The sequence below is a fragment of the Thamnophis sirtalis genome, unplaced genomic scaffold (genome assembly GCF_051295495.1).
Source record: "Thamnophis sirtalis isolate CommonGarterSnake01/CBP01778 unplaced genomic scaffold, rThaSir2_p1.2 scaffold_2, whole genome shotgun sequence".
NCBI classification, from domain to species: Eukaryota; Metazoa; Chordata; class Lepidosauria; order Squamata; family Natricidae; genus Thamnophis; species Thamnophis sirtalis.
This window is the reverse complement of record NW_028261382.1, coordinates 150,849,254-150,863,176: the sequence shown is the minus strand read 5'-3', so window position 1 is coordinate 150,863,176 and position 13,923 is coordinate 150,849,254. Positions and strand designations below refer to the sequence as shown.

The window sequence follows — 13,923 nt, the reverse complement described above, 5'->3', positions numbered from 1 at the left end:
AAACCAGAATTACAAATGTTTATATCATTTCATATTATATTATAGATTTAAGAAAAAAATATTTGTACCTTTTAAACTAAAGCAATATTTGCAAAATATTCATGTTGGGAAAACCAAAACCTCTTCATAGTTAATACATTCCCTTAATAGTTATGAGAGTTAGAGAGTTTGCATGATTTTGTGAACCCCTCAGTTCTTGTTGTTTTTAAATTTATTAATTAATAATAGATTCCCACCTGATAAAATTATTGATAAAGAAGTGACATAGCGTAGTAACTAAATTAAATTACCAAATATTTAAGATCAAGCCAGTTTCGCCAACTTATTAAGGCATCAGACTATAAATCAGGAGACCTATGAGTTCTAGGTCTGCCTTAGGCATGAAAGCTAGTTGGGTGACTTTGCACCAAAGTCAATATCCCAATGGATGGAAACTAATCAAACTAAACAACTAATCCTTGGAACCAATTCTAAGGAGAAATTTTCTGATAGAACAATTAATCAGTGGAACAACTTGCTTCAAGATGTTTGTGGGTGCTTCAACACTGGATATTTTTAAGAAGAGATTGGACAATCATTTTTCTGAAATGGTATAGGGTTTTCTGTTGGAGCAGGGGGTTGAACTAGAAGACCTCCAAGGTCCCTTCCAACTGTTATTCTCACCCCAACCGATTTTTTGGGGGGGAGGGGGGAGTTATTCATAAAAAATAATAAATATGGGATATAAATAATATTAAACTTTGAAACTTCTGTTCCCAGGAACTATTCAAAGGAGGAACAAACAGTTGTGCCAGATTTTTATTATTTTTGCTTATTTGTATAAATAATAACGCACCCTTTTAAATTCAGTTTCTAAAACATTTCATTGTGGTTATATTCTTCCAACTGGGTGGCACTTTTCAGTACAGAAATTTAAATATTAGGAATTGTCCCACTGAATTATTTCTGCCAAAGCAAGATCTGTCTATTTCTCAAAGATGTTAAAGTATTTTCATTATTGTGGGCAGGTGTCCCTTCTTTCAATATTCCATATTAAAATTACCAGAACCTACCAAAATTATCTTGTATAATCTTGACTCCTGGTATACCATGGAAAGCTATTTACTTTTTAATGTTTAAATAAGATTATTTTATACCTGAGTTTGTACTTCTCTTATAATATCAGGATTGATAAACAATTTAGAATAACAAAGGAAGGTTAACATTATTCTTGGCAAAATTGGGAAGAGAAAGGGGCAAGAAAGATTAAAATTATTTTCTTAAGAAAAATGAATAGATCCATCTTTAATGTAATATTTAAAATATTTATTGCTGGATGTATAGTTCAGTTTTCAGAAACAGATTTATTAGATTTTAAGTGCAAGAGCATTGTACAAACTTTGAATAAAACTGGAAGGCCTGCCTCAATGAGTTTGTATCCTAGTCTGTATTAACTGAAATATTTAAACAGTTTTTAAAAAGCAATATCTGAGTGGAAAAATATCTGAAAGTTCAGGGTAAAATGCTTTAACTTTCTTGAGGAAAAAGAAACAAGTCCAACATTCAAATTAAAAATGATATAATAGTACTGACTTTTTCTTTTTTATCTACAAAAAATTGGCATAATCAAAACTACTTTGATCGACTTGGAATATTTTTTCAAACTCTATCTTACCCATGAAACGTATTTGATTTTAAGCAAAGCCCTTAGTATGTTGATCAGAATTACAATGAACTTTTTGTAATGTTAATTAAGGTTGTGGATAACAAAGATACCCATAAGATAGAGAAGCAGTAAAAAGTACTAAGAGAAATGTACTTTTCGTAAGATAGGATTCCATCACCATGCCATGTTGTACATAGTAGAATTAAGATTGTTTTGAAGATACACATACTGTTCTGTTACAAACAGTATAAAAAAGAACAATATAACATAACAAAGATTTTGAGCAAATGATATAAAAGGACCAAGGAAAGCAAAGGTAATAGATTTCTTTCAAAACAACGCCAAGAGTCTAGGAAATACTGGGGTGAGATGTTTTTTTTTACTTTGAGGAAGTTCCTTTTTCGTTATTTGATGAAAGTACTTTTGCTTTCTTACTTTTGTTACATGACACAAGTGCCAGTGGGTTTAAAAGCAAGAGCTACTCACCAGTAACTTGAATTCTCTGAATGGGTAATGTCCCCCACAGATCCATATTCCTTTGACCTATTGAAATTTAGAAATTAACATTTCATGATAATTGCCATGTGCCCTGAATGCTAGCTTTGTGAAAAAAGGAGAAGTGATCAGAATGTTGAAACAGAGTAAAATGGGAGATCAATCCAAAATATGAATGCATGAGGTGTAGGAAGCAAAAGCAGGAAGGGAAACAGCAACAAATGAATAGTTTTGGCAAAGTGAAGAAAAAAATCTCTCTTTTAAACTGGGGTTTTAGGTTTTGTAAATAATGCAAAAACAAGATATTTTAAAAGATCCAGATTTTAAAATGCCTAGGAATAATGAAATTCACAGATGAAAGAGCTAAGAATATACATGAACTGTTCCCAAAGAATCTTGTTAGATTTGGTTAGTTGTTTTTTTTTAGAAAAGAATAGATGATTTTATAGATGTAGAGAGAAGTTACCTGCGGATGGGCTCCAGCATGAATTCGAAAGCTCAGAAAACGAAACCTCTAGAGTTGGTGACCAACCCAGATTGGATCCTACGATTATCCTCATCTTTTCTACTACCTTCTTTTATTGGTATCATTATTAGGATTATTATTGCTCTGTTGTTTTGCATATACCGAGACAAATTCCTTGTTTGTCTAATCATACTTGGCCAAATAAAGTTAAGTTCTGCTCTGCTCTTTTGTATCCCTATGCCTAGTAACAGGTGGAAAATGCTAAATTTTGCAAATTCTACTTTAAAAAATTAGAATTAAAAGTAGCAATAATGCTTTTAGTAAGGTAGAAAATATTTGGCTTATTTCAGTTGTTTTATATCTAAAGAGAACACTTTTTAAAAAATCAGTGTAAGCATCTATGAATAGTTCTGCTCCCTGACAAATAATAATAAACAGCAAAATCTACAGTATTAAATCTCAAGGATGTTACAGAAATTACAGTTAAAGAATGTTTAATTGAATACTGTATGCACTAATGTCTTACAATTAAAGAAAATAAAAGCATTTGTGCTATAAGAAGGAAGTTGAGAAACTTGATCCTTAACACAACCTTCACAATGAAATTAACTGCATGACTTCTGTAATTTCAGTATCAATATTATAAAAGTCATGATCGAATAAAAACTGCAGTGTGCAAATGAAGCAAAAGGAATGATGAAAGAGATGGAATCAAAGAGCGGAGTCAAAATGACTTTTAAAAGATGGTATCTTTTGTTATTATAAAAGTGGAGATCATACTTCAAAGGAACTGTAAAGATTATGGCAAGAATAATTAGTAGCAGAGCAAACTTTGATATTTAAGCTGGTAAATTGGCAGAACAGGTCCCTAGACTTATGGTACCGGAGGAACTCTCTTTGTGTGAACTCAGAGGTAGTTTGGGAATTCATGGTAACCATAGACTTTAAGCAGGTCCAACACAGAAATGAAGCGAACTGAAGGTGGAGAATGCTAACATCAGTCTCTTGGCAGTCAGAGTGCTCTGATGCCTTAGAACTTTCCACAACTGCTCCGCACCAGAAGAGAAATAACCTATGAGATTGTATTGTCCCAGGCATCTGCATTTTAGAGGGATGCACAGTTTGACTGAGGCTTTAGTCACTGCCTGGAATTAGAGGATGACAATGGAATAAAAAGGTTACTCTCCCTTTTGGGGGATTTGGAGAGCCCTTTGGATTTCACAGGAAGTCTGAAATGACAAAAAAGATGCCTAGAGTCCCACTTGAGGAAGATGAACAAATGTAATCAAAAGTAGGTAAAAACCTTTATTAAGGATTACCTCATGCTATTAAGAACAGTAACAAAAAATGATTCTTACACTCTTATCCTGACTGCAGTTAGCGGACTATTGGCTATGTTCAAGGTGATGCAGGACATCCTGAGATGAGAGGGAGGCAGGAAAACTTCAATAGGAACTTCTGAGATTTATTCAAAGTATATGGTTCATAAAATTTACTCCAACTAGGCAGATCCTATGGAGTTAGTTGGCTGTGGCACAGTCTATCTTAGTTATATGAATCAGTCTCCCTTATATACATATGAGAGTGAGACCATTATTCTTAAGAAAGTGGACAGAGTTCTTGGGGCTATAAATCCATGGCCTTCCTGACTAACCAAGGCCTCCTTAGAAATGTGATTGGATGCATGTGGTGATAAAATATTTGGATGACAAGATAATCCAACCAGCATTCAGACAACCTCCTTCTCTGGCAGCCATTGCTGGATCCAATGGTACTAAAGGAAATTTATTTTGTCTCCAACCTATCCTTTCTAAAGGTGGTTGTTGAGAAGGTTGGCTGCAGCTTCAGAGATCCTGCACAGAAAGATTATCTGAAGACTTCTCAGTTGGATTTTGGACCTGGGTATCATACCAATATAGTACTGATGACACTTACTGATGATTTATGGTAGGTTTGGGATGGGAATCATGATCATCATGATCTTTTTTGAACAACAATCTTCAATGCCATATACTATGGTATCGTTCTGGATAGGTTTAGAGAGTTTGGAATGAGTTATGATACTGTGGTAGTTTTCCTTCCTTCCTCCTACCTGTTGGTTGCAGGTAAGGAGAAATCCAGGCTTAAGCCGCTGCTTCCCATATGTCCTCAGAGCTCTATTTACTCCCACACCTATTTGACATCTATTTGGTAAAGCCATCCATCAGAATGAGGTTAAGTCTCATCAATGTGCTGATGATAATCTGCTATATGTCACTACTCCTGGCCAATTAAATAACACAATCAAGGTTTTCTGTCAGCGTATGGTTTTCTCTCAGGCTGTGAAACAACAGGGTTTAGTTTATCCATCAAGAGACTGAGTTCCTGTGAGTTTTAATGTCCCCTAGAACTGGGAATTAGAGCAGGTGGTACTCACACTCAGGAGGGTCTTCATGTATCTTGTGCAAAAACTATGTTTATTCCTGGATCAAAAAGTCCTGCTCATGATTAATTATGCCTTGACATCTCCTGTTTGAACTACTGCAACATGCCCTACATGCGTTTTTCCTCAAAGACCACTCAAAAGCTACAAATAGTCCAGAATGTAGTCATTCAAGCAGTTACAAGTGAGAAAACCACATAATACCAGTGGTTCACAAGCTGCAGAGGTTTCTGGATGCAATTCAATCTGATTATCACCTATAAAGTCCTTAATGACACATGGCAGACTACTTGTGAAACTGTCTATTTCCAATTATTGCTGCCCATTCCACAAGATATGATAGAATGAGTATGTTCCAGGTTCCTTCTATCAAAAAAACATCAGTGATGGGACTTAGGATATGTGCCTTTTGTAGCATGTTTTCTTGAGATTTTTATAAAGTTGTTTCAATTTGATGTTAACCAGGTACATCCAGGTTGTTCTATATAAGAGACTTGGCCACAGAAGATGGATGAGTGAATGAATGAATGAGTGAATAAATGAATGAATGAATAAGCTTATTTCAGTTCACATAATTCATGTATCAATGTAACAGCAACCATTTTTATAAATATAAATAATAATTTAAACCTTATACAGGTAATCTGCAACTTATAACACTTCACTTAGTGACCATTCAAAGTTACAACAGCACTGGAAAAAAGTGACTTATGACCATTTTTCACACTTACATCGTTGCAACATCTCCTTGGTCACGTGATCAAAATTTGGCTGCTTGGCGACTGGTTCATACAGGTGAAATTTGAAAAACTAGAATATCATGCAAAAGTTCATTTATTTCAGTAATGCAACTTAAAAGGTGAAACTAATATATGAGATAAACTAATATGAGATATAAACTAATATATGAGATAAAAGGTGAAACTAATATATGAGATAAACTAATATATGAGATAACTATCTTGCAAAGCAAGATAGTTCAAGCCGCGATTTGTCATAATTGTGATGATTATGGCTTACAGCTCATGAAAACCTCAAATCCACAATCTCAGAAAATTAGAATATTACATGCAATCAATAAAACAAGGATTGTACATAGAAACAATATCGGACTGAAAAGTATAAGCATGCATATGTACTCAGTACTTGGTTTGGGTCCTTTTTGCAGTAATTACTGCCTCAATGCAGCGTGGCATGGAAGCTATTAGACTGTGGCACTGCTCAGGTGTTATGGAAGACCAGGATGCTTCAATAGCGGCCTTCAGCTCTTCTGCATCACCCTTCTCACACCCCTGGATGCACGGGATTACAGGACCCTGGTCTCCGGCTGGTGTCACTTAACGCCAGGTCCGTGGCACATAAGGCTCCCCTCAATTACAACCTCATACAAGAGGGTAGAGCGGACCTGGCGTGCATTACGGAGACATGGTTGGGCCATGAGGGGGGTGTTCCCCTTAGTGAATTATGCCAACCAGGCTTCCAGGCGTTTCACCAGCCGAGAGCCCAGGGCAGGGGTGGGGGGGTGGCGGTGGTTATTAGGGAGAGTCTCAGACCTCAGGAGGTCACTGTGCCTCAGATAGGCGGGTGTGAGTCCCTTTTTGTGAAATGGGGCCTTGGAGTTCAGGTGGGACTTTTTGTTACGTACCTGTCTCCCTGCTACATTTCATCGGCCCTGCTGGAGCTGCTGGATGTGTTAGCTGGATTAAAGGTTGATTTCCCCAGGCTTATGATCCTGGGGGATTTCAATCTGCCTTCCATTGGCGAGACATCCAAGTCAGCTCGGGAGTTCATGGCTTCCATGATGGCTATGGACCTAACTCAGATAATTCAAGACCCCACCCATAATGGGGGACACACGCTCAACCTGATTTTTGTCTCTGGGCAGTGGATGAATGATCTAGATTTAGGGGATATTTTTATCCAACCCTTGTCATTGTCGGATCATTTCCTCATCAGGCTTGACTTCCATACTGCTACCCCGCACGGCAGGGAGGTGGAACCGACTAGATGGTTCCGCCCCAGGCGCCTGATGGACCCTGAAAGGTTCCTAATGGAGCTTGGGACTTTTCCTGAATCCCTTGCTCACAACTCGACCGAAGCCCTTGTGGAAGCCTGGGATAGGGCGACCACTGGGGCTTTGGATTATGTTGTGCCTTTGCGGCCTCTGACCCGGTGTCGATCCCGGGTAGCTTCCTGGTTTACCGAGGAGCTCCGGGAGATGAAACGCTGGAAAAGATGCCTAGAGAGTGGTTGGAGGGCCAGCCGGTCCAAATCTGATCGAACACTAGCAAGAATTCATATTAAATCCTACTTAGTGGCGATAAAAGCGGCAAAACGGCAACATTTTTCCGCTCTTATCGCGTCCGCAGACAACTGCCCAGCCGCCCTGTTTAGGGTGACCCGCTCCTTACTTAACCAAGGAGCTTGGAAAGACCCCTTGCAGGGTAGGGCTGAAGAATTTGTTCAGTATCTACAGGATAAAATCGCTCAGATCCGGACAGGCTTGGACTCTGACTGGGTAGATTCGGGCGAGTCGATGGGGATGAATCTTGTGGAGACCATCTGGGATGAGTTTGACCCTGTGACCCCCGAGGGCATGGACAGGATTATGGGGAGACTCAGTGCTGCCACTTGTGTGCTGGATCCGTGTCCCTCTTGGTTAGTCTCGGCTTCCCGGGAGGTGACACGAGGCTGGCTCCAGGCAATTACCAACGCTTCGTTGAGAGAGGGGTCCTTGAAGGAGGCGGTGGTGAGGCCCCTCCTTAAGAAGCCTTCCCTGGACCCTGCTTCTTTAGCCAACTATCATCCGGTCTCCAACCTTCGCTTTGTAGCGAAGGTTGTTGAAAGTGCGGTAGCACGTCAGCTTCCCCAGTCCCTGGATGAAGCTGTCTACCTGGATCCGTTTCAGTCGGGTTTCAGGCCCGGATACAGCACGGAGACGGCATTGGTCATGTTGGTCGATGATCTCTGTCGGGCCCGGGACAGGGGCAGCTCCTCTGTCCTGGTCCTATTAGACCTCTCAGCGGCTTTCGATACCATCGACCATGGTATCCTACTGAGATGATTCAGGGTGTTAGGAGTGGGGGCCACCGTTTTACGGTGGTTCTTCTCCTACCTGTCGGATTGGTCGCAGTTTGTGTTGACTGGAGGGCAGGGATCGACCCCAAGGCGCGTCACTTGTCGGGTGCAGTTCTCTCACCCCTCCTGTTCAACATATATATGAAACCACTGGGTGAGATCATCCGTGGTTTTGGGGTACGGTATCATCAATATGCTGATGATACCCAACTTTTCATCTCTACCCCAAACCACCCAAACGATGCCCTCGACGTGATATTCCGATGCCTGGAGGCTGTGCGGATCTGGATGGGGAGGAACAGGCTCAAGCTCAATCCCTCCAAGACTGAGTGGCTGTAGTTTCCGTCATCCTGATTTGTGCATCTTGTTCCATCTTTGATGATAGGGGGAGAAATTTTAGCCCCCTCAGAGAGGGCCCGCAATCTGGGCGTCCTCCTGGATACGCGGCTTAGTTTAGAAGAACACCTGACGGCCATGACCAGGAGGGCCTTTTACCAGGTTTGCCTGGTATGTCAGTTGCGCCCCTTCCTGGATCGGGATGCTCTGTGCACAGTCACTCATGCCCTCGTCCTTTGTCGCCCGGACTACTGTAACGCTCTCTACATGGGGCTGCCCTTGAAGAGCACCTGGAGGCTTCAGCTGGTCCAGAATGCGGCTGCGCGGGTTATCATGGGGGCACCTAGGTGCTCCCATGTTACACCCCATTTAGGCGGCCTGCACTGGTTGCCGGTTGTCTATCGGGTGTGATTCAAGGAACTAATTATGACCTTCAAAGGGCTCCATGGCTTAGGCCCAGGGTACCTGCGAGACCACCTACTGCCACCGGTAGCCTCCCACCGTCCAGTGCGATCCCAGAGTTGGCCTCCTCAGGGTGCCATCAGCCAGACAGTGTCGGCTAGCAACCCCCAGGGGGAGAGCCTTCTCTGTGGAGCGCCTTCCCTCTGGAAAGAGCTGCCCCCAGAGCTTCGTATAATCCCCGACCTCCAATCCTTCCGACGCGCCCTAAAAAGTTGGCTTTTCCAGCAAGCCAGCCTGGCCTGAAAAAAACAAAATAAATTATTGATCATTGTAAATTTTAAAAAAATGTTATTGTCAATTCTAATTGGGTTTGTTTGGTATATTCTATTTAATTTTTTTTAAACTTTGGTATTATGTATTTCTTTTAATATTGTATGCTGCCCTGAGTCCTTGGGAGAAGGGCGGCATATAAATCTAATAAACCAAACCAAACCAACCAGCTTGCCAAGAGGAATACGACATTTGAAGCCCATGTCCAGGATCCGTCTGTGTGAACTGACTCCAGCGCCTCAGTCCACTCCTTGTGAAAGCCCCCAACACTTTTGAGTGGCCTTTTCCTGACAATCCTCTCCAGGTTGCAGTCATCCCTTCTGCTTGTGCACCTTTTTCTTCCACACTTTTCCCTTCCACATAACTTTCTATTAATGTGCTTTGCACAGCACTTTGGGAACATCCAACTTCTTTTGCAATTACCTTTTGAGGCTTTCCCTCCTTATGGAGGGTTGTCAATGATGGTTTTCTGCACAATGGTCAGGTCAGCAGTTTTCCCATGATTGTGATTCCTACTGAACCAGACTGTGAGACCATTTAAAGGCTCAGGAATTCTTTGCAGGTGTTATGACTTAATTAGCTGATTAGAGTGGGACACTTTGAGCCTAGAATATTGCACCTTTTCACAATATTCTAATTTTCTGAGATTGTGGATTTGGGGTTTTCATCAGCTGTAAGCCATAATCATCACAATTATGACAAATCACGGCTTGAACTATCTTGCTTTGCGTGTAATGAGTCTATCTCATATATTAGTTTCACCTTTTAAGTTGCATTACTGAAATAAATGAACTTTTGCACGATATTCTAATTTTTTGAGTTTCATTTGTATTTGTGACAGTTGCAGTTTTCCCAAGTCCTGTGATCTCCTTTTGCGATCTTCTGACAAGCAAAGTCAATGGGAAGCCAGATTCACTTAATGATTGTCACTAACTTAACAACTGCAGTGAGTCACTTAATAATTGTGGCAAGAAAGATTGTAAAATGGGACAAAATTCAATTAATGTCTTGCTTAGCAACAGAAAGTTTGGACTCAATTGTGGTTGTAAGTCAAAAACTACCTGTATTACATGTATGATTGAAAGCATACTAGGTATAATAAGATTGGGTTTATATACTGCACATTGCTTGTACAGCCATTATTTATTTTAATATGAATTCTTAAATAACTGAGAATTGTGCCCCAAGCTATAAACTATAATTTACAAATCACAACATCTGGTTTCACATGAAAAGACTGTGCATACCCAATATAGGCTTTTAATTTATCTTTAGCAAAACATTTACAGAAGAAACATTTCATGTAATTAGTTTTATAATATTTCCTGTTACTGACCATGACTTCATATCAATGTGACAATGTTCAAATATACTGATAATTCTGTTATATATTTTTGTATTAAAATCTATTTATAATTGGTTTTCTGTTAGGAAAAAGATTAAAATGCATGTCTGTTCATATCTCACCTAGCTTTTGCAGAAGTATTTTTAACTTTTCTGAATGACTGATTTGCTGTAGATCTTGTGGAAAGAGTCCTCGGTGAAGCACGAACAAAACTAGATGGTGGTGTTTTGGGGAGCTTCTTTATTAAATGAGAAACCCATTTCTTCTGATCTTCCTGACAGGATGCCAACAGCAACATGTCTCTTGCTGAAGTTACGTCGTAACTTACTATTGGGAACAAAACGAACAGAGCCAAACTATTTTGAGAAAAAAGAATATATAGACCACTTTTCTTGCAAGTTACATTAATTATCATCACTATCTGCTTTTCCTTCCAATAAGAGCCTGTACTGATGCACAAAAACAGCATTTAAAATACATAGAATATAAAAAATAAAAGAGCTTACTGACTTTCATTAACAGTCTGGTGCTGAGTCATAAAAACCTAAGATTCATCTAAGAAGCTTACCTACTAGGTATTGTTATAAGAAAGCATATGAGATAAATTATAATAAAATCAAGATCTCAATTTTTGCACAGCATTTAGAGTTCATCCTGATAGTTAAATGATTAGACAACAGAACAAGTTATAATCTTTAAATATTTGGGTGTAGTTTTTCCAAGTCAACCAAATGCAAAGATCAGCAACAGCAATACAATCCTTTCACTATCCCAGATGGGCACAGAATTTTCCCCAAATGCTATATTTGGTTAAAGTATGTGAAACTTTTGTTGGAAGGTCATTGGAACCATATGACTCCTCTGTCCCTTTGGAAACAGACCAGTTTAATTCCTAAGGAATATTGGCAGATAGTTATCTAATGGGATAAAAAACATAGAAGTTCCTCTCATTAAAGTGAAGCAGACATATGGATATGCATTACTGTCCACTAGCTAAAATATTTTTAGAAGGTCTTGATTCTCTAATTATGATGGATTTGCTTGTGATTGAGACAACAATGAACAGACTATCCTTGCAAAAAAAACTGCAACAGAATTTATTTTCAAAAAATGATATTTTGATGATGGACCAAAACAAGTTTTTTCAACTGTGTAGCTGTAGTTTTACATTTGTATTTTGTTTCATTTGAAACATAGACTATTTAGTTTACTCTGCCATACTAATGAACTACCTAACTAAAAATCAGAATAGTACACTGGAGTGTTGAAGGTAAACAGAAAAGGGTTGGATCCAAACAAGCAGCACACTGTAACAAATGCTTGCTCAAAAACATAAATCCATCTGAACTCAATTAGATTTATAAACAAACATACACACACACACACACACACACAGACACTGGATTCCAGCCAAATTAGGCAAATTAATCAGGATTTAGGTCAACAATTTCAGCAACAACTTCATATATGCATACCCTGTATTGAAACTGTTAGAAACAAATTGAACAATAGTTAAAAACAATCATATGCCATACCTTTACATGGTGCTATTAATTCTTCTTTTTTATCCAAATGATCTTTGTGGCATTTAACATGGCATCGCCGACATTCAACTGCAGGGGGTGGTTTAAATACGTGCCATAGAGGCTTGGCACAAGCCTCACAATTGGCTGGAAAATGGTATAAAGTTGGTACAAATTCATGCCCTTTATGATGCATAAAATTTGTCTTCTCTGCTGGCTGTACTGATTCTACTTCCAAGTCTTTTCTACACTCTCCCTCGTTGGCATATAAGATCTGAGTAAAGCAAAACAAAACAAAAAAATGTAAAGATTTGTGTAAATACACATTAAGTGAATGAACAAACTGTATAAGTAACTAATATTTAAAAACAAATACGCAAATGCTTTACCTGAAATATTTTGGGTATTTCCTGAGTTTCTGCTCTATAAACATCACCCTGTGTAACTGGTCTAACGTGGAACAATTTACTAAAATGAAATTACATAGTGTTAATAATCATTCTCCGTACAAGGCAAATTTATCATCTAATTTAACAATATAACATTGACTGTTTCATGTTAATATCCCATATTCACAGGTGATATTTCTTACAAAAATAGGTGATGGCCATGCCAACATAGTATTCATAAATTTAAAAAATGCATAACTATTAAAATACCAGAAAAAGAACACTAATGAAGTTTTTATAGTTTTTATAGTGAATGTAAACATCTTTATGTAATCTATACTCTCAAACAATACATACATATACATATAATACATACGTATTATAACTGCAGTGGCCACAATATTGCACTAAAGTAAAATATACAGCTGAAGTTTTTAATTTTAGAAGACTTTTACAAAATCTAGACTATTAAAAATGAACACAATTTTGAATTCTTTTAATCATCTTAAAACAAAAGAATTCCAATGATAATGATCAGTCTGATTTTGGCAACAGAGTGCATATTGGATAAAATGCATTTGATGACATGTCTACAATGTCAATATAATTTCTGTAACAACCATAGTTAAATTTTAATCATAAATTCTATATTGTATTAGTTCTATATTTCTGCACCTCACAATTACAAGTTTGTGAACATTAAATATTTATCACTGTGTGCATACACACACACACATATACCCTTAAATACTTACATGTATTTATACTTATTTATCTTACTTATTGTTCACAAAATACTACAAGAATATTCTGTCATCTTCTAAAAACACAATTTCTCCTTAAGCAATATAAACCCTGACCAAAATATATCCACATGGTCCCTAAGAGTTGATTCAATTTATTTGCAAAACCAAAAATAAACCCAAAAAGTATAAATTACAAGATTGTTACTATGTGGAAACAAATATAATACAGAATCCAAAAAAAGGTTAAGAGATAATGTTTAGAGGAAATATTTGGAAAATTATTAGGAAGAAGGATAACCAAAATTAATTACACTTCAACAATCACCTACAGTCTTTTTAGACTTTAAAATTATTTCACTTATATTTCAAATTGATATTAGGTAAACGTACTCTATATCCAATACCATAGATGGATTAGATTGTTCTTTATCCTGTTCATCATTATAGAATAGAATCTTCCTGCTGCTGACCACAACATACTGGTGGGGAAAAAGGAAACGAAAAGACACTATAAGTGCCTATGTTATGATTGCTCGTGATAAAAGTCATATAAAGCAAATCAATTTTTCTGGGCAAACATAAGGTGTGAGGTCTAGTAATATGAGTATCCATAGAAATTTAAACTGTATATTAACCTGTATATTATAATGAAAGACAAATACAAATATAATATAAAATGATTTAGTCATATTACACTTTTGGTAACACTTTAAATACATTAGTATCAAAATATTTTCATATCTGGG

At 37.8% G+C, this 13,923-nt stretch overlaps 1 protein-coding gene across 3 annotated transcripts in view; it reads right to left on the bottom strand.

The window, feature by feature from the left end:
• The window catches only part of ROCK1 (Rho associated coiled-coil containing protein kinase 1), a 121,305-nt gene that overhangs the window by 3,223 nt on the left and 104,159 nt on the right, over positions 1-13,923 (bottom strand). Inside the window, exons 29-33 of one of the 3 annotated variants that reach the window (XM_087707203.1) lie at positions 13,568-13,656; positions 12,432-12,510; positions 12,055-12,316; positions 10,642-10,846; positions 2,132-2,188 (exon numbers count right to left, since the gene is read on the bottom strand). In XM_087707203.1, coding sequence (XP_087563329.1) covers positions 2,132-2,188; positions 10,642-10,846; positions 12,055-12,316; positions 12,432-12,510; positions 13,568-13,656 — 692 coding nt within the window. Of the gene's footprint in view, positions 1-2,131; positions 2,189-10,637; positions 10,847-12,054; positions 12,317-12,431; positions 12,511-13,567; positions 13,657-13,923 lie in introns of those variants that run through there. The other 2 variants (XM_087707204.1, XM_014067455.2) reach the window with 2 other exon arrangements.